The following is a 25,330-nucleotide window of genomic DNA, read 5'->3' on the forward strand; positions in this document are numbered from 1 at the left end:
ACAGATTCCCCATCACCCGAATCCGCCGGACGTTTCCTCTAGACCAGAAGTTCCCAAACTCTGCCATTACAGTGCAGGTTTTAAAGGAGTCCAGACGATTAAATCAAATTGACTGAGGGGCTAATTAATTCACCTGTGCTCAAGCAAGGATATCCTTAAAACCTGGACTGTAATGGCAGAGTTTGGGAAACTCTGCCCTCGACTATAAATTTACCCCCTATACTAGTGGAATATACCAGACATGGCTCATCGTGACACTTAATTGCCTGAGGAGACACTCGGGAAGTTCAGTAGTGGTTCTGAGCTGGTCTTCAAGACTATGGTCATCTCTTCTGCCACTGTCCAACCACTTGTTCTATGACACTTCCTTATTAAGGGCTAGCTGCCATGAATTTGGAGGGTATAGAGCATAAACTATGTATAAGCAACCAAACACCGTAAATAAACTGGACGAATGGAACGGGCACCTAATCACCTGCTTTTAACCACTTCACATAACCCCAACACTGCCCTAGGTGACTGTACCCCTAGCTAAGAATATCAACATACAGATATAAATCTACAACAGCCAATCACCACTTAGTGTCTCACCATGAGTCGCTGAGGGCGGGGGAACGTTTGATGAGCCATTGGATCCTGAATCTAACAAGGGGAAACAAATAAACTGTGGTCAAAGTATAGTGGGGAGGACAGGAGGTGCAGCAACGGGTGACTGGCCGACAAGCTCACCCTGGATATTCATCATCATCATAACTGGCTCCACTGTCTGGTGTGTGATACGTATAACCCGTGGGTGTGGTGGAGGGGCAGGGGCGGAGGGGCCCTGTGACTGTGTGGATTCCGTGGTGGCAGGACCCTGGTTCTCAGTGGTACCTTGCGGTGGGTCAGAGGCACTGGTGGGAGCTGCTGGGGTGGAGGTTGCTTCAGGTGCTGCCTGACCAGCATGGGCTCCATTTCCTGTCATTGTGACGGTGGTACCAAGATTTATCTAAAAAGAAGGTTATTGTATGAACAAAATGAAGAAATATGTCAAAATAAAAGGAAAAATAAAAAGACAATTAAGATGTAGAAAGGATAAAGAGAAGGGAGAAGGAGGGTAGTGAGAGCGGACAGTGAGAGGAGAGGGATCATACACACTGACGTCTACCTGTATAGGGATGGCTGCCTGCTGGAGTAACATGGGACCTGTGTAGTGTGACATGGGTCGGACCACATGCATGTGTCGGGGTACAGCCATGGACAGATTACAGCGCAAGTCAGACACCGCGACCAGAGCATTTCCCAGAAGCCTTAGACACTCCCCAACAAGGTTAATAATACGCTGAGCTTGTGCCCTCTCATCCTGTTGGAGGAAGACACAGAAAGTAGAACGATTGGCACTGTACTTCGGATCATCGGTACAAAAGAATATCCACCAGTATGAGGGTACAGAAACCGGGAAGTGGATGGAAAAACAATGGAATGAAAACAATAACTTCCAACCTCAGAAATCAGAATAACTAGTCATCTTGCATCCTGAGCTCACCCACACTCCTACCACTGCCCTACTCGCCCAAGGCTCGTTCATGCTTCTACCGCTGGCTCTAATCTTCCCATGTTCACCACCTCTATTTACCCCAGGCTAGCTCATGCACCTATTGCTGGCTCTATTCTCACCAGGCTAGCCAATGCTTCTACTGCAGGCTATATTGTCCCTAGGCTTGTCCTATGCTCCTACCGCTGGCTCTATTCTCCCCAGGCTTGTCCCATGCTCCTACCGCTGGCTCTATTCTCCCAGGCTTGTCCCATGCTCCTACCGCTGGCTCTATTCTCCCCAGGCTTGTCCCATGCTCCTACCGCTGGCTCTATTCTACCCAGGCTTGTCCCATGCTATTACCGCTGGCTCTATTCTCCCCAGGCTTGTCCCATGCTCCTACCACTGGCTCTATTCTACCCAGGCTTGTCCCATGCTCCTACCGCTGGCTCTATTCTACCCAGGCTTGTCCATGCTCCTATTGCTGGCTCTATTCTCCTTAGGCAAGTCCAAGCTCCTACCGCTGGCTCTATTCTCCCCAGTCTTGTCCGTGCTCCTATTGCTGGCTCTATTCTTCCTAGGCTAGCCCATGCTCCTACCGCTGGCTCTATTGTCCCCAGGCTTGTCCATGCTCCTACCGCTGGCTCTATTCTCCCCAGGCTTGTCATGCTCCTATTGCTGGCTCTATTCTCCCTAGGCTAGCCCATGCTCATATAGCTGGTTCTATTCTCCCCAGGCTTGTCATGCTTCTATTGCTGGCTCTATTCTCCCCACGCTAGCCCATTGCTCCTAATGCTAGCTCTATTCTCCACAGGCTTAATCGTGCTCCTATTGCTGGATCTGTTCTACCAAGGCTAACCCATTGCTCCTACTGCTGGCTCTATACTCCCCAGGCTTGTCCATGCTGTTATTGCTGGCTCTATTCTCCCCAGGCTAACCCATTGCTCCTACCTCTATTCTGAAAGCGTCATGGAACCTCTTGAACAAAATTTTTCATGAAGATGCTATTTATAGTCGGAAAGGAAACATTTAGCTTATTATGAACCTCAGCAAAAGACCCTTTTCTAGCACATAAATAGATCATATATAAATATATTATAAAAGTGATCAGTAGGCAGTTATAGGACAGGTGGGGGTTACGCTGAGACCACAGCTGTCCGGAATCCATCCTGATAACACAAATATGGACGCCCTATGGAGCAGCTCTTACATTCTCATAGACGCTATCTGCAGCATTGCTGATGATATCCCGATAGCGCTCCATAAAGGGGGCAAGACGTTCCTCCACCCTGGACAAGGACTGGAGAATCTCCACATGTTCGGCAGGGCTGGGATGACTGCAGAGAGAGTAACAGACATGATATCACACACTGCATTATAGACATTACAGGGAAATGTAACAGACGCAGACTGCGAAGTGTAATGGTGCATACACACGATCAGATTTTTTCTTCAGATATGGACGATAACGATTTAAAAATCGTTCAGTCGTTCATATCTGATGGAAAATCGTTCATATCTGACATGCCTGAACGATGGACGATCAACGATGCGCGTTCCCGTTCGTCAGATAACGATATCTGACATCTGATGGGTTTGCAGTCAGACTTGGACGATTCCATTCATTTTAATGCAGTTAAAAATCGTTCAATCGTTCAAAACTTTGGTCAAATCGTCCAAATCGTTCAATCGTTCAGTCGTTCATCTGACAAATCTGACAAGTCTGACAAATCTGACCGTGTGTACGCTCCATTAGTATATAAATGAATATACAGATAATTGTGTGTTACCCTGTTGGTGCTGTACCAGCTTGTCCGTCAGCCGGAGGGGTGCCTTGTGCTTGTGTTTCCCTATTGCCAGATTCAGCCTCAGGCACAGAGGTTTCCATAGGCTCTGCAGACTGGTCACTGGCAGGTTGCTGCTGCAATAGGTACACATATAAGTGACATAACGTACAGACTACAGTGTCATCTCCTCTTCACACACTACTACACTATACCCAGTATACCCATCACATGTACTGTATAGAAAGCATTCCCAGTCTCCCCTCACCCACTACTACACCATGACATGTATACACAGCACAGGTACAGTACACACAGCAGCAGTGCCAGTCTCCTCCTCACACACTACTACACCATGCCATGTATACACAGCACAGGTACAGTACAGACACCAGCAGTGCCAGTCTCCTCACACACTACTACACCATGCCATGTATACACAGCACAGGTACAGTACAGACAGTAGCAGTGCCAGTCTCCTCACACTCTACTACACCATGACATGTATACACAGCACAGGTACAGTACAGACAGCAGCAGTGCCAGTCTCCTCCTCACACTACTACACCATGACATGTATACACAGCACAGGTACAGTACACACAGCAGCAGTGCCAGTCTCCTCCTCACACACTACTACACCGTGACATGTATACACAGCACAGGTACAGTACAGACAGCAGCAGTGCCAGTCTCCTCCTCACACACTACTACACCATGACATGTATACACAGCACAGGTACAGTACACACAGCAGCAGTGCCAGTCTCCTACTCACACACTACTACACCATGACATGTATACACAGCACAGGTACAGTACAGACAGCAGCAGTGCCAGTCTCCTCCTCACACACTACTACACCATGACATGTATACACAGCACAGGTACAGTACAGACAGCAGCAGTGCCAGTCTCCCCCTCACACACTACTACACCATGTCATGTATACACAGCACAGGTACAGTACAGACAGCAGCAGTGACAGTCTCCTCCTCACACACTACTACACCATGACATGTATACACAGCACAGGTACAGTACAGACAGCAGCAGTGCCAGTCTCCTCCTCACACACTACTACACCATGACATGTATACACAGCACAGGTACAGTACAGACAGCAGCAGTGCCAGTCTCCTCCTCACACACTACTACACCATGACATGTATAAACAGCACAGGTACAGTACAGACAGCAGCAGTGCCAGTCTCCTACTCACACACTACTACACCATGTCATGTATACACAGCACAGGTACAGTACAGACAGCAGCAGTGCCAGTCTCCTACTCACACACTACTACACCATGACATGTATACACAGCACAGGTACAGTACAGACAGCAGCAGTGCCAGTCTCCTCCTCACACACTACTACACCGTGACATGTATACACAGCACAGGTACAGTACACACAGCAGCAGTGCCAGGCTCCTCCACACACTTCTACACCATGACATGTATACACAGCACAGGTACAGTACACACAGCAGCAGTGCCAGTCTCCTCACACACTACTACACCATGACATGTATACACAGCACAGGTACAGTACACACAGCAGCAGTGCCAGTCTCCTCCTCACACACTACTACACCATGACATGTATACACAGCATAGGTACAGTACACACAGCAGCAGTGCCAGTCTCCTCCTCACACACCACTACACCATGACATGTATACACAGCACAGGTACAGTACACACAGCAGCAGTGCCAGTCTCCTCCTCACACACTACTACACCATGACATGTATACACAGCACAGGTACAGTACACACAGCAGCAGTGCCAGTCTCCTCCTCACACACCACTACACCATGACATGTATACACAGCACAGGTACAGTACAGACAGCAGCAGTGCCAGTCTCCTCCTCACACACTACTACACCATGACATGTATACACAGCACAGGTACAGTACAGACAGCGACATGTATACACAGCACAGGTACAGTACAGACAGCAGCAGTGCCAGTCTCCTCCTCACACACTACTACACCATGACATGTAAACACAGCACAGGTACAGTACAGACAGCGACATGTATACACAGCACAGGTACAGTACAGACAGCAGCAGTGCCAGTCTCCTCACACACTACTACACCATGACATGTATACACAGCACAGGTATAGTACAGACAGCAGCAGCAGTGCCAGTCTCATCCTCACACACTACTACACCATGACATGTATACACAGCACGGGTACAGTACAGACAGCAGCAGTGCCAGTCTCCTCCTCACACACTACTACACCATGACATGTATACACAGCACAGGTACAGTACAGACAGCAGCAGTGCCAGTCTCCTCCTCACACACTACTACACCATGACATGTATACACAGCACAGGTACAGTACAGACAGCAGCAGTGCCAGTCTCCTCCTCACACACTACTACACCATGACATGTATACACAGCACAGGCACAGTACAGACAGCAGCAGTGCCAGTCTCCTCCACACACTACTACACCATGACATGTATACACAGCACAGGTACAGTACAGACAGCAGCAGTACCAGTCTCCTCCTCACACACTACTACACCATGACATGTATACACAGCACAGGTACAGTACAGACAGCATCAGTGCCAGTCTCCTCCTCACACACTACTACACCATGACATGTATACACAGCACAGGTACAGTACAGACAGCAGCAGTGCCAGTCTCCTCCTCACACACTACTGCACCATGACATGTATACACAGCACAGGTACAGAACACACAGCAGCAGTGCCAGTCTCCTCCTCACACACCACTACACCATGACATGTATACACAGCACAGGTACAGTACACACAGCAGCAGTGCCAGTCTCCTCCTCACACACTACTACACCATGACATGTATACACAGCACAGGTACAGTACAGACAGCAGCAGCAGTGCCAGTCTCCTCCTCACACACTACTACACCATGACATGTATACACAGCACAGGTACAGTACACACAGCAGCAGTGCCAGTCTCCTCCTCACACACTACTACACCATGACATGTATACACAGCACAGGTACAGTACAGACAGCAGCAGTGCCAGTCTTCTCCTCACACACTACTACACCATGACCTGTATACACAGCACAGGTACAGTACAAACAGCAGCAGTGCCAGTCTCCTCCTCACACACTACTACACCATGACATGTATACACAGCACAGGTACAGTACAGACAGCAGCAGTGCCAGTCTCCTCCTAACACACTACTACACCATGACATGTATACACAGCACAGGTACAGTACAGACAGCAGCAGTGCCAGTCTCCTCCTCACACACTACTACACCATGACATGTATACACAGCACAGGTACAGTACAGACAGCAGCAGTGCCAGTCTCCTCCAAACACACTACTACACCATGACATGTATACACAGCACAGGTACAGTACAGACAGCAGCAGTGCCAGTCTCCTCCTCACACACTACTACACCATGACATGTATACACAGCACAGGTACAGTACACACAGCAGCAGTGCCAGTCTCCTCCTCACACACTACTACACCATGACCTGTATACACAGCACAGGTACAGTACAGTACAGACAGCAGCAGTGCCAGTCTTCTCCTCACACACTACTACACCATGACCTGTATACACAGCACAGGTACAGTACACACAGCAGCAGTGCCAGTCTCCTCCTCACACACTACTACACCATGACATGTATACACAGCACAGGTACAGTACAGACAGCAGCAGTGCCAGTCTCCTCACACACTACTACACCATGACATGTATACACAGCACAGGTACAGTACAGACAACAGCAGTGCCAGTCTCCCCCTCACACACTACTACACCATGATATGTATACACAGCACAGGTACAGTACAGACAGCAGCAGTGCCAGTCTCCTCCACACACTACTACACCATGACATGTATACACAGCACAGGTACAGTACAGACAGCAGCAGTGCCAGTCTCCTCCTCACACACTACTACACCATGACATGTATACACAGCACAGGTACAGTACACACAGCAGCAGTGCCAGTCTCCTCCTCACACACCACTACACCATGACATGTATACACAGCACAGGTACAGTACAGACAGCGACATGTATACACAGCACAGGTACAGTACAGACAGCAGCAGTGCCAGTCTCCTCCTCACACACTACTACACCATGACCTGTATACACAGCACAGGTACAGTACAGACAGCAGCAGTGCCAGTCTCCTCCACACACTACTACACCATGACATGTATACACAGCACAGGTACAGTACAGACAGCGACATGTATACACAGCACAGGTACAGTACAGACAGCAGCAGTGCCAGTCTCCTCCTCACACACTACTACACCATGACATGTATACACAGCACAGGTACGGTACAGACAGCAGCAGTATCAGTCTCCTCCTCACACACTACTACACCATGACCTGTATACACAGCACAGGTACAGTACAGACAGCAGCAGCAGTGCCAGTCTCATCCTCACACACTACTACACCATGACCTGTATACACAGCACAGGTACAGTACACACAGCAGCAGCAGTGCCAGTCTCCTCCTCACACACTACTACACCATGACATGTATACACAGCACAGGTACAGTACACACAGCAGCAGTGCCAGTCTCCTCCTCACACACTACTACACCATGACATGTATACACAGCACAGGTACAGTACACACAGCAGCAGTGCCAGTCTCCTCACACACTACTACACCATGACATGTATACACAGCACAGGTACAGTACAGACAACAGCAGTGCCAGTCTCCTCCTCACACACTACTACACCATGACATGTATACACAGCACAGGTACAGTACACACAGCAGCAGTGCCAGGCTCCTCCACACACTTCTACACCATGACATGTATACACAGCACAGGTACAGTACACACAGCAGCAGTGCCAGTCTCCTCACACACTACTACACCATGACATGTATACACAGCACAGGTACAGTACACACAGCAGCAGTGCCAGTCTCCTCCTCACACACTACTACACCATGACATGTATACACAGCATAGGTACAGTACACACAGCAGCAGTGCCAGTCTCCTCCTCACACACCACTACACCATGACATGTATACACAGCACAGGTACAGTACACACAGCAGCAGTGCCAGTCTCCTCCTCACACACTACTACACCATGACATGTATACACAGCACAGGTACAGTACACACAGCAGCAGTGCCAGTCTCCTCCTCACACACCACTACACCATGACATGTATACACAGCACAGGTACAGTACAGACAGCAGCAGTGCCAGTCTCCTCCTCACACACTACTACACCATGACATGTATACACAGCACAGGTACAGTACAGACAGCGACATGTATACACAGCACAGGTACAGTACAGACAGCAGCAGTGCCAGTCTCCTCCTCACACACTACTACACCATGACATGTAAACACAGCACAGGTACAGTACAGACAGCGACATGTATACACAGCACAGGTACAGTACAGACAGCAGCAGTGCCAGTCTCCTCACACACTACTACACCATGACATGTATACACAGCACAGGTATAGTACAGACAGCAGCAGCAGTGCCAGTCTCATCCTCACACACTACTACACCATGACAGGTATACACAGCACGGGTACAGTACAGACAGCAGCAGTGCCAGTCTCCTCCTCACACACTACTACACCATGACATGTATACACAGCACAGGTACAGTACAGACAGCAGCAGTGCCAGTCTCCTCCTCACACACTACTACACCATGACATGTATACACAGCACAGGTACAGTACAGACAGCGACATGTATACACAGCACAGGTACAGTACACACAGCAGCAGTGCCAGTCTCCTCCTCACACACTACTACACCATGACCTGTATACACAGCACAGGTACAGTACAGACAGCAGCAGTGCCAGTCTCCTCACACACTACTACACCATGACATGTATACACAGCACAGGTACAGTACAGACAGCAGCAGTGCCAGTCTCCTCCTCACACACTACTACACCATGACATGTATACACAGCACAGGTACAGTACAGACAGCAGCAGTGCCAGTCTCCTCCTCACACACTACTACACCATGACATGTATACACAGCACAGGCACAGTACAGACAGCAGCAGTGCCAGTCTCCTCCACACACTACTACACCATGACATGTATACACAGCACAGGTACAGTACAGACAGCAGCAGTACCAGTCTCCTCCTCACACACTACTACACCATGACATGTATACACAGCACAGGTACAGTACAGACAGCATCAGTGCCAGTCTCCTCCTCACACACTACTACACCATGACATGTATACACAGCACAGGTACAGTACAGACAGCAGCAGTGCCAGTCTCCTCCTCACACACTACTGCACCATGACATGTATACACAGCACAGGTACAGAACACACAGCAGCAGTGCCAGTCTCCTCCTCACACACCACTACACCATGACATGTATACACAGCACAGGTACAGTACACACAGCAGCAGTGCCAGTCTCCTCCTCACACACTACTACACCATGACATGTATACACAGCACAGGTACAGTACAGACAGCAGCAGCAGTGCCAGTCTCCTCCTCACACACTACTACACCATGACATGTATACACAGCACAGGTACAGTACACACAGCAGCAGTGCCAGTCTCCTCCTCACACACTACTACACCATGACATGTATACACAGCACAGGTACAGTACAGACAGCAGCAGTGCCAGTCTTCTCCTCACACACTACTACACCATGACCTGTATACACAGCACAGGTACAGTACAAACAGCAGCAGTGCCAGTCTCCTCCTCACACACTACTACACCATGACATGTATACACAGCACAGGTACAGTACAGACAGCAGCAGTGCCAGTCTCCTCCTAACACACTACTACACCATGACATGTATACACAGCACAGGTACAGTACAGACAGCAGCAGTGCCAGTCTCCTCCTCACACACTACTACACCATGACATGTATACACAGCACAGGTACAGTACAGACAGCAGCAGTGCCAGTCTCCTCCAAACACACTACTACACCATGACATGTATACACAGCACAGGTACAGTACAGACAGCAGCAGTGCCAGTCTCCTCCTCACACACTACTACACCATGACATGTATACACAGCACAGGTACAGTACACACAGCAGCAGTGCCAGTCTCCTCCTCACACACTACTACACCATGACCTGTATACACAGCACAGGTACAGTACAGTACAGACAGCAGCAGTGCCAGTCTTCTCCTCACACACTACTACACCATGACCTGTATACACAGCACAGGTACAGTACACACAGCAGCAGTGCCAGTCTCCTCCTCACACACTACTACACCATGACATGTATACACAGCACAGGTACAGTACAGACAGCAGCAGTGCCAGTCTCCTCCTAACACACTACTACACCATGACATGTATACACAGCACAGGTACAGTACAGACAGCAGCAGTGCCAGTCTCCTCCTCACACACTACTACACCATGACATGTATACACAGCACAGGTACAGTACAGACAGCAGCAGTGCCAGTCTCCTCCTAACACACTACTACACCATGACATGTATACACAGCACAGGTACAGTACAGACAGCAGCAGTGCCAGTCTCCTCCTCACACACTACTACACCATGACATGTATACACAGCACAGGTACAGTACAGACAGCAGCAGTGCCAGTCTCCTCACACACTACTACACCATGACATGTATACACAGCACAGGTACAGTACAGACAGCAGCAGTGCCAGTCTCCTCCTCACACACTACTACACCATGACATGTATACACAGCACAGGTACAGTACAGACAGCAGCAGTGCCAGTCTCCTCACACACTACTACACCATGACATGTATACACAGCACAGGTACAGTACAGACAGCAGCAGTGCCAGTCTCCTCCTCACACACTACTACACCATGACATGTATACACAGCACAGGTACAGTACAGACAGCAGCAGTGCCAGTCTCCTCCTCACACACTACTACACCATGACATGTATACACAGCACAGGTACAGTACAGACAGCAGCAGTGCCAGTCTCCCCCTCACACACTACTACACCATGACATGTATACACAGCACAGGTACAGTACAGACAGCAGCAGTGCCAGTCTCCTCACACACTACTACACCATGACATGTATACACAGCACAGGTACAGTACAGACAACAGCAGTGCCAGTCTCCCCCTCACACACTACTACACCATGATATGTATACACAGCACAGGTACAGTACAGACAGCAGCAGTGCCAGTCTCCTCCACACACTACTACACCATGACATGTATACACAGCACAGGTACAGTACAGACAGCAGCAGTGCCAGTCTCCTCCTCACACACTACTACACCATGACATGTATACACAGCACAGGTACAGTACACACAGCAGCAGTGCCAGTCTCCTCCTCACACACCACTACACCATGACATGTATACACAGCACAGGTACAGTACAGACAGCGACATGTATACACAGCACAGGTACAGTACAGACAGCAGCAGTGCCAGTCTCCTCCTCACACACTACTACACCATGACCTGTATACACAGCACAGGTACAGTACAGACAGCAGCAGTGCCAGTCTCCTCCACACACTACTACACCATGACATGTATACACAGCACAGGTACAGTACAGACAGCGACATGTATACACAGCACAGGTACAGTACAGACAGCAGCAGTGCCAGTCTCCTCCTCACACACTACTACACCATGACATGTATACACAGCACAGGTACGGTACAGACAGCAGCAGTATCAGTCTCCTCCTCACACACTACTACACCATGACCTGTATACACAGCACAGGTACAGTACAGACAGCAGCAGCAGTGCCAGTCTCATCCTCACACACTACTACACCATGACCTGTATACACAGCACAGGTACAGTACACACAGCAGCAGCAGTGCCAGTCTCCTCCTCACACACTACTACACCATGACATGTATACACAGCACAGGTACAGTACACACAGCAGCAGTGCCAGTCTCCTCCTCACACACTACTACACCATGACATGTATACACAGCACAGGTACAGTACACACAGCAGCAGTGCCAGTCTCCTCACACACTACTACACCATGACATGTATACACAGCACAGGTACAGTACAGACAACAGCAGTGCCAGTCTCCTCCTCACACACTACTACACCATGACATGTATACACAGCACAGGTACAGTACACACAGCAGCAGTGCCAGTCTCCTCCTCACACACTACTACACCATGACATGTATACACAGCACAGGTACAGTACAGACAGTGGCAGTGCAGATCTTCCATCACATAACACTAAACCATGGCCGTATAGGTACAACCTACCCCATTCTCACTTACCTCCAGGCGATCCAGTATTGACTGTATATCCTGTAACATGTGCTGCGCCAGAATGAGACGGACACGAGGCTCACACTGCATAGAGGGATAGAAGGAAAGTAGAGGGCGATGGATACAGAGGAGTTAGCAAGAACAGACGGCAAAGGAGGAGATGAGATAAGAAAGGGATGGTAGGATGTGCAAATGACAGAACAGTGAGGGGCAAGAGACAGGGACAGCCAAGGTGATAAGAGGATGCAAACAAACAAAGAATGCATTAGATTGCTGGAGCCAGAAACAAGTGCAGATGTATGTTAGTGTAGCTCCCATGAACCCTGCCTTGCCTGCCTAGCCCTACGCATTGTGTAGCCTCAGGTGTGTACATAATGGTACAAGTGGATTACCAACACCCTACTCACTACTTTACTCCCATTGCACAGTCCATAGACACATACAAATATTACCAATGACTACTGCAACAGAACGGTTGCAGCATTCACAAGCATTAATTTTCACCACAGTATATTGTAGGCCAAGGTCATTAACATACATGGAACAATATGCCGGGGGGAGGCTTGGCGATCACGCTTTCAATGCTCTGGTGAGGACAAAGCCTTGTCTTTGCTTCCGATAGAAGATTTCCAATGCCCTTGTGTATTGGGCAACAAGCCTGGGAAAGCAGTCGCTCTCCGGTTGCTAAGGACCTACAAGTCCCAGCAAGGCCTCGGCTTAGCAAGGAGGAGCTCTGCTTGGAGCTCAGAGGGCACTGGGGGGGAAATCTCAGCCAGATTCTACCAGGGTAAAAAGAAAACCTTGCTGAACTTTTATAAAGCGGCTCACAGACAACGGGGCAAACAGCTGTAACTCAGAGCGACCAAGTACATTTCTTGCTGGAAGTCCTTATTGGCAAAGAGAACTTATCGCTGTCGGAGCTGTGCTCTGTGATTAACACAAAGTGTTCTGGGCACTAAGGGCCTAATTCAGAGATGTACGCAAACCCCCAATGGTTTCCGTATATCTCCGAATTACGCGTGAGAGCTGCGCATGTGCAGATCTCGTTCCGAGGGATGGCTCACAGTGCCCAGGCTGCGGCTGTTTAGAGGCTGAGCGGGGACGGTGACATGCAGCGCTGCAGGTAATGGGGGGCGTGTAGGCCATGTTTTCTAGGCGTGCTGAAGCTAGTGGCTGTATCCCTGGTTGTGGCTTCAATGACTTCAGCAGCGTGAATTGCCTCCTGGTGACAGATGTTCATGCTGATGAGCCGATAATGCACCTTCAGACGCAGCAGAAGATCAGAGAATTCAGCAGGAGGCGCCTCCAGCAGCATTAGCATCAGAGAGATAGACTAATCACACAGCCGCTGCTTACAAAGGGGGAGCGTCTGTGTGATTAGTCTCTCTCTCTGAGCCAGGCCCTAAGTGCAGAGATAGCACAGCCTTTTTTACAGATGAGTAATATGGTCTGATAAGGCCTCAATCTATGCTGTAACAGCATTGCAGAAGGAGGACTCCTCTCCGGAGCTGAACTCAGGGCCTGATTCAGACCCGCTAGCAAGCAGGTCGATGGTGGGGCGTGACGTGCACAAGCCCCGTAGCGAGTGAAAAGTTTACTTGCTCCGGGGCTCGCTACAAACGGGGCAGCTATTGATGTTGATTGACAACTCACCTTGTTTTGTAGGCGGGGTGGGGGGTTTTGCTGGACAAACGGAGGCGTTCCTGAAGGTATGCCTGCCGTTTGTGGGCGGCTCTACTGACATCACCGGTGATGTCAGTAGTGAGCTTCCAGCTCTATTAGAGCCGGAAGCTCACTGGGACTTGCAGCAGACAAGACCCTACCACAAGGGTCTCGTCGCAAGCCCGATGGTCGCGACCATCACCTGGCCGCTCACAAAAGCTGTGGGTGGTCAACCACAGCTTAGCGAGCGGCCAGGAGGACTTTTTTTTTTTTTTAAAAAGCGGCCGCCCTGATTCAGAGCAAGCGGCTCTGAATCAGGGCCTCAGTACGGTAGAAGCAGTTATGTAGAATAACGTCCAGAAGGAAGTGCATAACTGCACGCAACCTGACCCCAGTCTCCAGAGCGGGATGAGTTTCTGAAGTTCGATAGCAAAATACATCAGCGTTCATGTTACCAATAAAACCTACGATCTGTGATAAAAGGCGGCACAGGCTTCGAGGCAGAATCTCTACTTCTCATACCTGGATGGGGAGTTGCTGGTCCAGGTTAATATGGACATCAAGAGAGGAGCCATCATTCTGAGCAGAGAAGGGAGGAAGGCGACAGCGTAGGCGGGGAAAGGGGAGGAGGGTTTTTTACAAAAGTTAGGAGGAAAAAAAAAAAAATAATGTAGAAAAAACAAAAACAGAAAGTAGCCAGAGAAGACAAAAAAATAAAGTTGGTAAAATGAACAAAGGTGAGAGGGCGAGAAGAAACAGAAAGGCAGGTGCGTTAGTAGAAAGAAGGTAAGACAGACGAGGTTGAAAGGGAAAAAAAAAAAAAGAAGAGGAGGGTGAAGAAGAGAGGAGAGCAACAGTAAATGGTATTAATCAGAGAATTGTTTAGTACATTTCACTTCTCCTAATCTACATGTAAAATGCCCACCCAGGAAGGTGGCGTGCATGCAATACAGCAGAGGACACATCACGCAAGCAATACAGGAGAGAACACGTACAGGGAACGGAGACCCACAAAGAGAAACAACTGAACGAAGGCTTATGTACTTACCCCGCTAACTGTGGAAGCCCGTGGCGCCCGGCCAGCCTCACCAAGACCGGACATGACATGCTGGGGGGGGGGGGGGAAGAAGGGGAGAGGAAATGAGCAAGACAGGGACAGACTTATAAACCAAATACAAAGTGCTACATGGAATTATACTGCATAATACAGAGGGCTTAATCAAGAAACATTGGCCCTGATTCAGAGCCGGACGCTCTGACCAGAGCGCTCGCTCTGAATCAGGGCCCACCTCCATTAAAATGGAGCGTCCTCCTGGACGCTCGTATAGCTGTGGGTCACCACCCACAGCATATACGAGCGTCCAACAAGATGGTCGCGATGGTCTTGACTATCGCGACCATCGGACTTGCGAGTGAAACCCTGTGGTCGGGTTTCTCAACCGCAAGGCATGGAGTAATTTTGGCTCTATCAGAGCCAAAATCACTCCCACTGGCATGCGCAGTGGGGACCATCGACCCACTTGCGAGCGTACTGCCGCTCGCGAGTGGGTCTGAATGACCCCCATTGTCCAAATACTTTTCCAGTCTTGTGCACAACTTGGCCCAGCTGGTAGAACTCGCTTAGGTTCATCTGTCGGATCGACAATCAGTGTGCCCTGCTTCCACGCTCATTCTATAACTGCAAATGAATGATCAAGAATAATGGGGCCTAAGCCGCGTAGAGCTAAACGCACTCCACCCCCCCCATTCCTGCTACTCCCCACTCCGTCCATATGCTGCTGTCTAGTCCAGGGGTTGGCGGCACAGCAAGACATTGCATGCGACACCCAGCTCAGTCTTATTCTCTGGGGGGTTTTTTTTACAATTGAACAGGAGGCTTCCGCATTACATGACCAGATCCGCCGGTTACAGGGAGGTGACATCCTATCGGAGGAAGACGGAGTGCCGTGTGTTCTGCGTCACACACACTTCCTACCCCAGCTGGACTAAAAATATTTGTATTCAAGTTTAGTAGATTAGGTAGCGAGCGGCATTGGTGAGGGGTCTAGGGGACATGTGGGGTAGGTTTGGAGTACACGGGCAATCTGAGTTATGGGGTCATTTTATGGCAAGAGGAGGATCCGAGTGGAATTTTGGAGCAAGCGAGGGCCATGTGGTGGCGTTCTGGAATGTGACGTGGGGGCACCAAGATAACCTGCTTATATTTTTAAATGAACGGCAATTTTGAAGGATGGATGCCAGCACAGGCGCCCTAAGAAGCCGGCCAGGATGCCAGTCTCTGGTCTACGCAGCTCGTCCCTCCACACTTATGTCAAAGCAGAATTAATTTACATCGACTCAGTTGCGCACAAACATATCTTGTTTCTCTGTGTAGTCTAAAGGGTTACTACACTTAGACATTAGAAAGAGAATAAGCCCCTGTGTTTCCTCACCGGTAGGTTAAATGTTCCCATCACCACGTAGCTGTTCCCATTCCTCTCGGGGCCGCCAGATCCCGTGCCACCTGCTGCTGAGCCGATGTTGGAGGTAGATGTGCTTGACGAGGCTGAGGCTCCCCCAGTAGTGGTTGTTGTCTGGGGTGGGGCACGTTCCACCAGATGAATGACTTTACCATCTACATCTGAGCAGAAATGGGGAGAGTAGTCGTCAGAAACCGCAGAGTAACCAGCAAACCAAGCAGAGACCAAGGTGTACTCACTGTATTCCTTCAGTTTCTTATCTTCTTGCAGCACGCGACCCTGATATATGAGCCGCTGCTTCTCTGGAGGAATACCAACAGCAGAGGATATGTGATCCTTAAAGTCCTTCACAGTTATCTGGAGGAAAAGTAGCACAGTGACAGCTTGGAGAAGAATGTGTAGGAGGACACACACACACTATAAACCAAGAGGCATCACAACAAACCTCACTGACCTAACCATCGTTATAGGACCAACTTACTGTTGTATTTTAGGGGGTGTATTGATATTTCCTTTCTTTGCAATAAAAAGAAGGAAAAGCGAAGCCACTTATCTGTGGTTGTTGTCACTAACCACGGGTTACCAAACCCATGGTTAGTGGCAGCTTCAACCATGATGTGTACGCAGTCAGAACAGACGCATCTCGCATTTCGTCACTCTAATGGTGCATACACAGGGTCAGATATTGTGCCAGATCTGAACGATAACAAAATCGTTCATATCTGAAAGAAAATCTGACATGTCAGCCTGCAATGATGAACGATGCGCGTTCCCGCATGTCAGATAACGATATCTGACATAGTCTGTGTTTGCAGTCAGATTTGGACGATTTCATTCATTTTAATACCGTCTGAAATCGTTCAATTATTCAAATCGTTTGTAAAATCGTTCAATAGTTGGTAAAAATCGTTCATCTGACAGATCTGACCGTGTCTATGCACCATTAGACATCCTCAGAGTGACACACACACACGTTAGCTGTTGACCGCGGCTTCACCCTCTATGAAATGACATCTGTCAACATTTTTTCGTTTGAGGTGTTCTACTTGTATTGCTTTGCATAGGGGCCCTGTCACTGGAGTGGCCCATGTGTGACCAGCCGCGCTAGACAGAGTGGTGACAACAGCGCCTTTCACCTACCGCTCACACCAATGTCATGCTATGTACCCTATCCTATTCATGTGACCGCGGGCACAAAGCACCTCTCCCCCCTACCGGCCGTGTGCATGGTGCCACGCCAATCTCCTGTATTGACGTCGCCAATACATTATGTACTGCTCAGCTTTAAACTTGATGGATCGAGATGAAACAAAATGATGCCGTTTTCATAGAACTCAGTTCAGTCGTTTTCGCACCAACTTGGAACAAACTGGCTGCCACAAGGTTCTTATAATATTAGGAGAAGTATTATTTGTTGCTGTGCGACAGCCTCTCTTACATGGGATGTAGTTACTATCCCGGCTGTTGCAATGCAGACGCTTAGAATCGCGGCGCTGCAGAGGGGGAGGGTTAGGCTGCGGGAAAGGTGGGTTAGGGCAGTTACCAAATTGGGTCAGGATTCTGACTGTCTGGATGCCGCTGTTAGTATTCTGAGCACCAGCATCCCGTACCCAACACTTCGTACACAGTGGTGTAACTTGTCCTGGCAGCACAATTCAAACCAGGGTTGCATAAAATTGAATTTAAAAAAAATAAATAAATCTAACTCAAAAACGGATTTATTTGATTTCAATCAGATTTTTGGGATTTAAATAGGATTTCAAGGAAACGTTTTAAATGTTTGAACATTTAAAAAAAAAAAAAAAAATGGAATAAAAAAACCTATTTAAAGTCAAATAAATCATTTTTTTATCTAATTATATGCAACCCTGGTTCAAACGATTTTATTTATTCACTTTAATACACGTACTTCATTTAAAATAGCAGATATGAAGAGCACTGCCATGTGTGCACACGGACTGCAGCACTGAGTACATATTAAACCTTTATAGTACCCCAGTCACTAACACGGCAGAAGCAGACTTCTGTGATCAGGTTTATATTCCTGAGAGCGCAGCCTAATAGCTCACAGTGACATCACTGCTGTACAACCCTGCGAGGACCAATTTAATGGACGCCGCACCTGACCTACATCCACATACTGCTCCCAAATTGCCTCGGAATCAAGCAATTCAATTACACTAAAAATAGTATGGAAATTAGGTGCTTCAATTATTATTATTATTATATTCATATAGCATGCAGGTAAAAAGAGAAACCACACCTAATAGTTTCCAATGTAATGGTGCATACACACGGTCAGATTTTTTCCTTCAGATATGAACGATAACGATTTAAAAATCGTTCAGTCGTTCATATCTGAAGGAAAATCTGACATATCTGACATGCCTGAACGATGGACGATCAACGATGCGCGTTCCCGTTTGTCAGGTAACGATATCTGACATCTGATGTGTTTGCAGTCAGACTTGGACGATTCCATTCATTTTAATGCAGTCAAAAATCGTTCAATCGTTCAAATCGTTCATCTGACAAGTCTGACAAATCTGACCGTGTGTACGCTCCATTACACAACCTCCAATTAAAGTATATGAGAAATAAATCCAATCTACGTAGAATTAGCCGCACTAATAGGCAATTGATTATATCAGAGGTTCCCAAACGCGGTCCTCAAGGCTCCCCCCAACAGTTCAGGTATAAAGGCCCCCATACATCAGAGATTGATTGCAGCAATTGTGCAATTTGCAATTGATTGTGTATAAAAATCTTTCCCTTTTTCAATCGATTGTGGCAATCCTGCAATCGATTGAAAAAAGGGAAAGATTTTTATACACAATCGATTGCAAATTGCACGATTGCTGCAATCAATCTCTGATGTATGGGGGCCTTTAGAGATATCCATGGTTGAGCACCGGTGACTTAATTAGTACCTCAGTCAATTTGATTTAACCACCTGTACTCAGCCATGGATATCTCTAAAACCTGAACTGTTGGGGAGCCTTGAGGACAGCGTTTGGGAACCTCTGGATTATATTATTCAGTAATAAGTAGAGAGAACAGCATAACACAACCTTAATGTATAAAAAACCAATTTAATAATAACAAAAAAAAAATTGTTAATAGAAATACAATATAAAAATATTAAAATCTCAATATTGGCAACAGATAATCTCACTTAAATTCCATATAGAGATACCTGAATTATAATAAAGTCACTGGGTGAAATGGAGTAATATTCTTAATTGAATATATTAACACAGATATCCTCCTGATGAAGTCCTGAACATAAAGGATGAAACGCGTTGAGGTGGCTGGACCGTTCCAATTATGCTGCTGTACTACTCCTGATGTACAGATTTGCTCTACCAGCATCTTCTAGATGTACGTTTCTGGACATGTGTGTAATAAATGTGTTTTAAATGTGTTACGCCATACATTGTTCTTTCTACTCCATATATCCCTGAGACTATGGAAATAAGATTATAATAATAAATAAAATAAGATAAATTGGTATTGGCACCCACTTAGATCTCTGGCACACACAGATGCTCCCAGAGATAAAACATAGTAGCTGTAAATTAAAGCTGGCTGCTGATTGGAGGAACCTTTATAAGTGATCAGACTGATATGCGTGTTCTATATACTGAATAGCACCCTCTGCCATGATGTTCTCTTACAGTGCAGGATATTGCTCTATGACACATCACAACTTTTCTGAAAAGCAAACAAAAGAATTGATCCCAAATGAATACTTGTGCTGCCCCCAGCAATTTCCTACCAGGACTGAGGGATGGGGATGCAGCCATGAGGACGACTTTCACAATGGCGACTATAATAATGTGTTGACAGTTGAGTTTACATTGTTGAAATGTTGACGGGCAACATATCGACATGTTCACAGTATCGACAGGTGAAATGCAGACATTCGGTGTAGGATGTGATGCAGGAGATTTAGGAGCTGGGCTGAGGGTTATGGATCTGGGAATGGGAGACAGAAATGACTCAGTACTGCTCCTTATGTGACCGCCGGGACCAGGAAGCCACCGCTGAAGATACCGCTGCCACCAGGGACAGGTAAGTCACCGCTAGACTACCAGGGACGGTTTGTCAACATTCTATCATGTCCACACTTCAGCAGTGTAGATATGATGTATGCCATCCTAGTATGCCAGCCCCCTTGGCTGTCAGACAGAGGAGGAGGGCGATTCTGCTGGCCGATGAGCACTATTTGCCAACATACACAGTTATCGGTGGATCGCAACAATAGGTCCCCATGGGAACCGGTCCCATGCTACCTCATCTAATAGGGCAATATGTGCGCTAGCCTCCAGGCACTGCCTCGAAACGTTTTATACCCTGACAAACACATTTTTTATTCTATTTTTTCCCGATATGCACAAACAGATCTATGTACTCTCCGCACCTCAGCCTCTACTGTGAACGTCCGAGTCTGAGAGTCCAGCGTCTTTACAGTCACCTCCATCTTCTCATCAGTTGCCATCTCTCACCCTAAAAACATAAGAGAAGACAAATGGACATCAGGTTCCCCAGGGACAGGACGGCCTGCTATCACTACATCACATCAGCAGCTTTAGAACACTTAAAAAGACAACAAGGTCTATTTCACCAGTGACATACTGTGACAGGGGCAAATATAAGGAGCATAAAACCCCAAAACACTCATTCTACTCCAAAATCACCCAAATGACTGTTACAGGAACCTTAAAAAGGTACTCAGGCCCTGATTCAGACCCGGTCGCTCTGACAGAGCGCTCGCTCTGAATCAGGGCCGGGCTTTTGTTTTTTTGGCTCGGCCTCTTGGCCGCTCGCATAGCTGTGGGTGACCACCCACAGCTATTGCGAGCGGCCATGATGATGGTCGCGATGGTCAAGACCATCGCGACCATTGGGCTTGCGACGAGTCCCTTGTGGGTGATGTCAGTGGGGCCGCCCCCAAACGGCAGGTGTTCTCATTGGAACGCCTCCGTTTGGGCAGCCACCCTCCCAGCCCGCCCACCATAGGGGGCGAGCTGTCACTCAACATCGACAGCTCGCCCCCTTTGGTGAGATACCCGGAGCGACGGATTGCCCATCGCTAGCCGGGTCTCACGCATGAGCACGACGGAGCCGGCTCCGTCGTGTGCATGCGCTGTGGGCCACCATCGACCCGGTTGCGAGCGCTCAGCGATTGCGACCGGGTCTGAATCAGGCCCTCAGTTCCAGTACTGTCCTGTAGTGAAGCACAACAGGATTCAAGATCTCAGTTCTGGGGTACAAAGTAACATATTTAATTTCCACACTTAGTACAATCAATCAGATTACTACATAATAATTTATCACCTGTATATTTACATATTGAAGATATACCTGCCCATTGGAGCCTTACTACAGTATGTGTAGGAGCATAATTATCACTGTGCAGTAGATGGGACAGCAACTGGGTCACTCACTTTATCTAGAGAGGCTGATAACACATGTTCATGTCTTAGGGGGTCATTCAGACCCACTCGCAAGCGGCAGTACGCTCGCAAGTGGGTCGATGTTCCCCACTGCGCATGACGGAGGGAGCTCCGTCGTGCGCATTCGCGAGACCCGGACTGCGACAGCCAAGCTGTCGCTCCGGGTCTCGCACCAAAGGGGGCGTGCTGTCGATGTTGATTGACAGCACGCCCCCTTTGGTGGGCGTGCCTGCCAGACGGAGGCGTTCCCATGGGAACACCTACTGTCTGAAGCCGGCCCCACTGACATCACTAGTGATGTCAGTGGGAGTGATTTTGGCTCTGATAGAGCCAAAATCACTCCAGGGCTTGTGGCTGGGAGACCCTACCGCAGGGTCTCTGTCGCAAGTCCGATGGTCGCGATGACCCACAGCTATACGAGCGTCCAGGAGGACGACCCATTTTAATGGAGGAGGGCCCTGATTCAGAGCGAGTGCTCTGGTCAGAGCGTCCAGCTCTGAATCAGGCCCTTAGTACCAGCTTCCTGAGTCATTGCAAAGATCTCGTTAACATTACTGAGCTAGGTCACTTTCCCCATTATGCTGGAAACATTATAAGTGAATAGCTTTATGCCTACTAAACTATATTTCTGGGGCAGTGTGTCCTGTGAATATAAGTGTATTTTTATATTTGTGATGCACGAATCCCACATCAACTATTACGTTTTCTACAACACGGCATATGACGTATCAATTGGGAATATGCTCTGAGCACAAGCAAAATGGGGATGGTGTCACCATGACAACCAAAGTATATTGTTAAGGCTGCAGATTCTAAACCTCAAGAGCTCTTATTGTATCAGGATGGATATTCTATGTGATTCCTACAAGTGGCTCTCTCTGTCCTCATGCCTGGCTAGTGGAAACGATACTTCACATCATTTGTCATTTCTAGCTATGACTGGATGGCTCAGTGTGGTCTACCCTCTTCCCACACTGGCCATCCTGCCTACATCATCCATTAGGACAGATCCAGTTATTTGTTTATCTATCTGAATATATCAGACATAACATTCCAAGCTGTTCAAATCAACTTGGCAATACTCTTCAGGTGCTTGAAGGGGAGGGGTCATACTAAACAGAAAGGTGAGTATCCCCTAGATATCCCCCAGCACACTAAATTGTACCTGTAACAATACTTGAATACTTTATCTCAGTGTTTCTCACACTCGGTCCTCAGGACCCCACACAGTTCGCGTTTTCCAGGTCACCCATCTGGTAGTGTTCACTCTAGCTCAGGCGGCAGGCAGGGCACCGGAGCTAGAGGGCACTTCCGTGCGCGCGCCCGAAAAGGGGACGTGTCTATAAGACACGACCCCTTTATGTCACTCTTTGGGGCGTGCCCGGCACGTAAGGACATGCCGGGCAGCCACCAAGCGCTGCCGACAGGGAGAATAGAATGCCGGGTGCATGCGCTCGTCATCTATTCTCCGGCGGTGACCGGGTCACCGCACATTTCCCCACCCGTGGGACACTGCGACCTGCGGGTGAAGATGGCACCCGCAGCCTGTGAGGGCAGGGAGCATTTGCCCTCCTTCTGGAGGGCAGGGTGTATTTGGAGCCAAAGGCAAATTTTAAAATGGAGGCCACCCCCCCCCCACTATGTTCGCGGCGAGAGAAAAAAGGCGTGGTCAGAAGGGGCGTGGCCACTGAAAAATGGGACGTGTCAACATGAGACACACCCCTTTCTTGTCACTGGGAACATTTCTTTCCATTTGCACCTTAATACAGTGCCCCTTATACAGTCCCCCCTATGCAGTGCCCCTAATAGTGGTCCCCCTTATGCAGGCCCCCGGTAGTGGTTCTCCCTTTTCAGTGACCCCTGTAGTGGTCCCCCCTGTGCAGTGCCCCCAGTAGTAAACCCCTTATATAGTGCCCCAGTAGGAGTCCCCCTTGATGCAGTGCCCCCAATAGTAGTCCTCCCGCCAGTAGTAGTCCCCCCAGTAGGATTCCCCTTAATGCAGTGCCCCCTGTATTAGACCCCAGTAGTGGTCCCCCAATGCAGTGCCCCCAGTAGTATCCCCCCCCAGTAGTGTCCCCCAGAAGTGGTCCCCCCCACGAAGCAGTGCCCCCAGTAGTAGTCCCCTCCTTAGTAACAGTCCTCCCCCCCTGTAGTAGACCCCAGTAGTGGTCCCCCTCTGAAGCAGTGCCCCCAGTAGTATCCCCCCCTGTAGTAGTCCCAAGTAGTGGAACCCACCTCCCCCCTCTGAAGCAGTGCCCCAGTAGTATCCCCCCCAGTAGTAGTCCCAAGTAGTGGAACCCACCTCCCCCGAAGCAGTGCCCCCAGTAGTATCCCCCCCCAGTAGTAGTCCCAAGTAGTGGAACCCGCCCCCCCCCCCTTGAAGCAGTGCCCCAGTAGTAGTCCCCTCCTTAGCCCCCCCCCCGATAAGTACACACTGAAATGAAACAATAAAATAAAAATTCTTACCTGAATCCACGCTCCCGCCGCCCGCACGTCAGTCCTCCCTGGCTGGCACGCTCTGCATTATGGGAGAGACGTCATGACGTCTTTCCCATTACCCACTGCAGGAGCCGGCTCTTGCAGTGGGCGCTGTGGCTGCAGCAGTCAATGAGAGTCTGTCTGACCTCACTGGCTGCTGATTCACACACTAATCGCCGCCAGCACTGGCGGCGGTGTGTGTCAGAACAGCCTGAGCCCGCCCACCTGCCACCCTCCTTTTTGCGCTATTGGGCAAGCGCTCAGGGGGAGGGAAGGGGCTCAGGGCTAGGGCGGGTCGGTGTCCCGTGGCTGGCCGCGGCCTCCCCCCCTTGCCGCTGGTCTCACGGCGCCCAGGGCACGTGCCCGCCCTAGTTACGCCACTGTTACTCACTGACACATTTTAAAAGATCCACAGGTGGAGCTAATTATTTCACTTGTGATTCTGTTAGGAGACCTGAAAAACATGCACTGTTTTAAGAACCTGTGCTTTATGGTAATAGAAATTCAGAGATATGTGTTGCATGTATTTGCAAGTACATGGTAAGCTGTCAGGCCACTTCACGGCTTCTCTGATATCAGTATTATCAGTAAAGACGTGAAGTGGCCTGGCAGCTTACCATGTACTTGCAAATA

General features: G+C 48.8%; 1 protein-coding gene across 11 annotated transcripts in view; it reads right to left on the bottom strand.

The window, feature by feature from the left end:
- The window catches only part of BAG6 (BAG cochaperone 6), a 62,228-nt gene that overhangs the window by 34,867 nt on the left and 2,031 nt on the right, over positions 1 to 25,330 (bottom strand). For 7 of the 11 annotated variants that reach the window (XM_088481533.1, XM_088481528.1, XM_088481525.1 and 4 more), the window contains exons 2-12: positions 21,184 to 21,269; positions 17,000 to 17,117; positions 16,734 to 16,921; positions 15,350 to 15,409; positions 14,824 to 14,880; positions 12,649 to 12,723; positions 3,304 to 3,434; positions 2,724 to 2,850; positions 1,148 to 1,342; positions 730 to 988; positions 592 to 642 (exon numbers count right to left, since the gene is read on the bottom strand). In XM_088481533.1, the coding sequence (XP_088337659.1) occupies positions 592 to 642; positions 730 to 988; positions 1,148 to 1,342; positions 2,724 to 2,850; positions 3,304 to 3,434; positions 12,649 to 12,723; positions 14,824 to 14,880; positions 15,350 to 15,409; positions 16,734 to 16,921; positions 17,000 to 17,117; positions 21,184 to 21,261 (1,339 nt within the window). In that variant the 5' untranslated portion in view covers positions 21,262 to 21,269. The remainder of the gene's footprint in view (positions 1 to 591; positions 643 to 729; positions 989 to 1,147; positions 1,343 to 2,723; positions 2,851 to 3,303; positions 3,435 to 12,648; positions 12,724 to 14,823; positions 14,881 to 15,349; positions 15,410 to 16,733; positions 16,922 to 16,999; positions 17,118 to 21,183; positions 21,270 to 25,330) is intronic. The other 4 variants (XM_088481535.1, XM_088481529.1, XM_088481527.1 and 1 more) reach the window with 3 other exon arrangements.

Source organism: Taudactylus pleione, unplaced genomic scaffold (genome assembly GCF_031769625.1).
Source record: "Taudactylus pleione unplaced genomic scaffold, aTauple2 ptg000274l, whole genome shotgun sequence".
Lineage (NCBI taxonomy): Eukaryota > Metazoa > Chordata > Amphibia > Anura > Myobatrachidae > Taudactylus > Taudactylus pleione.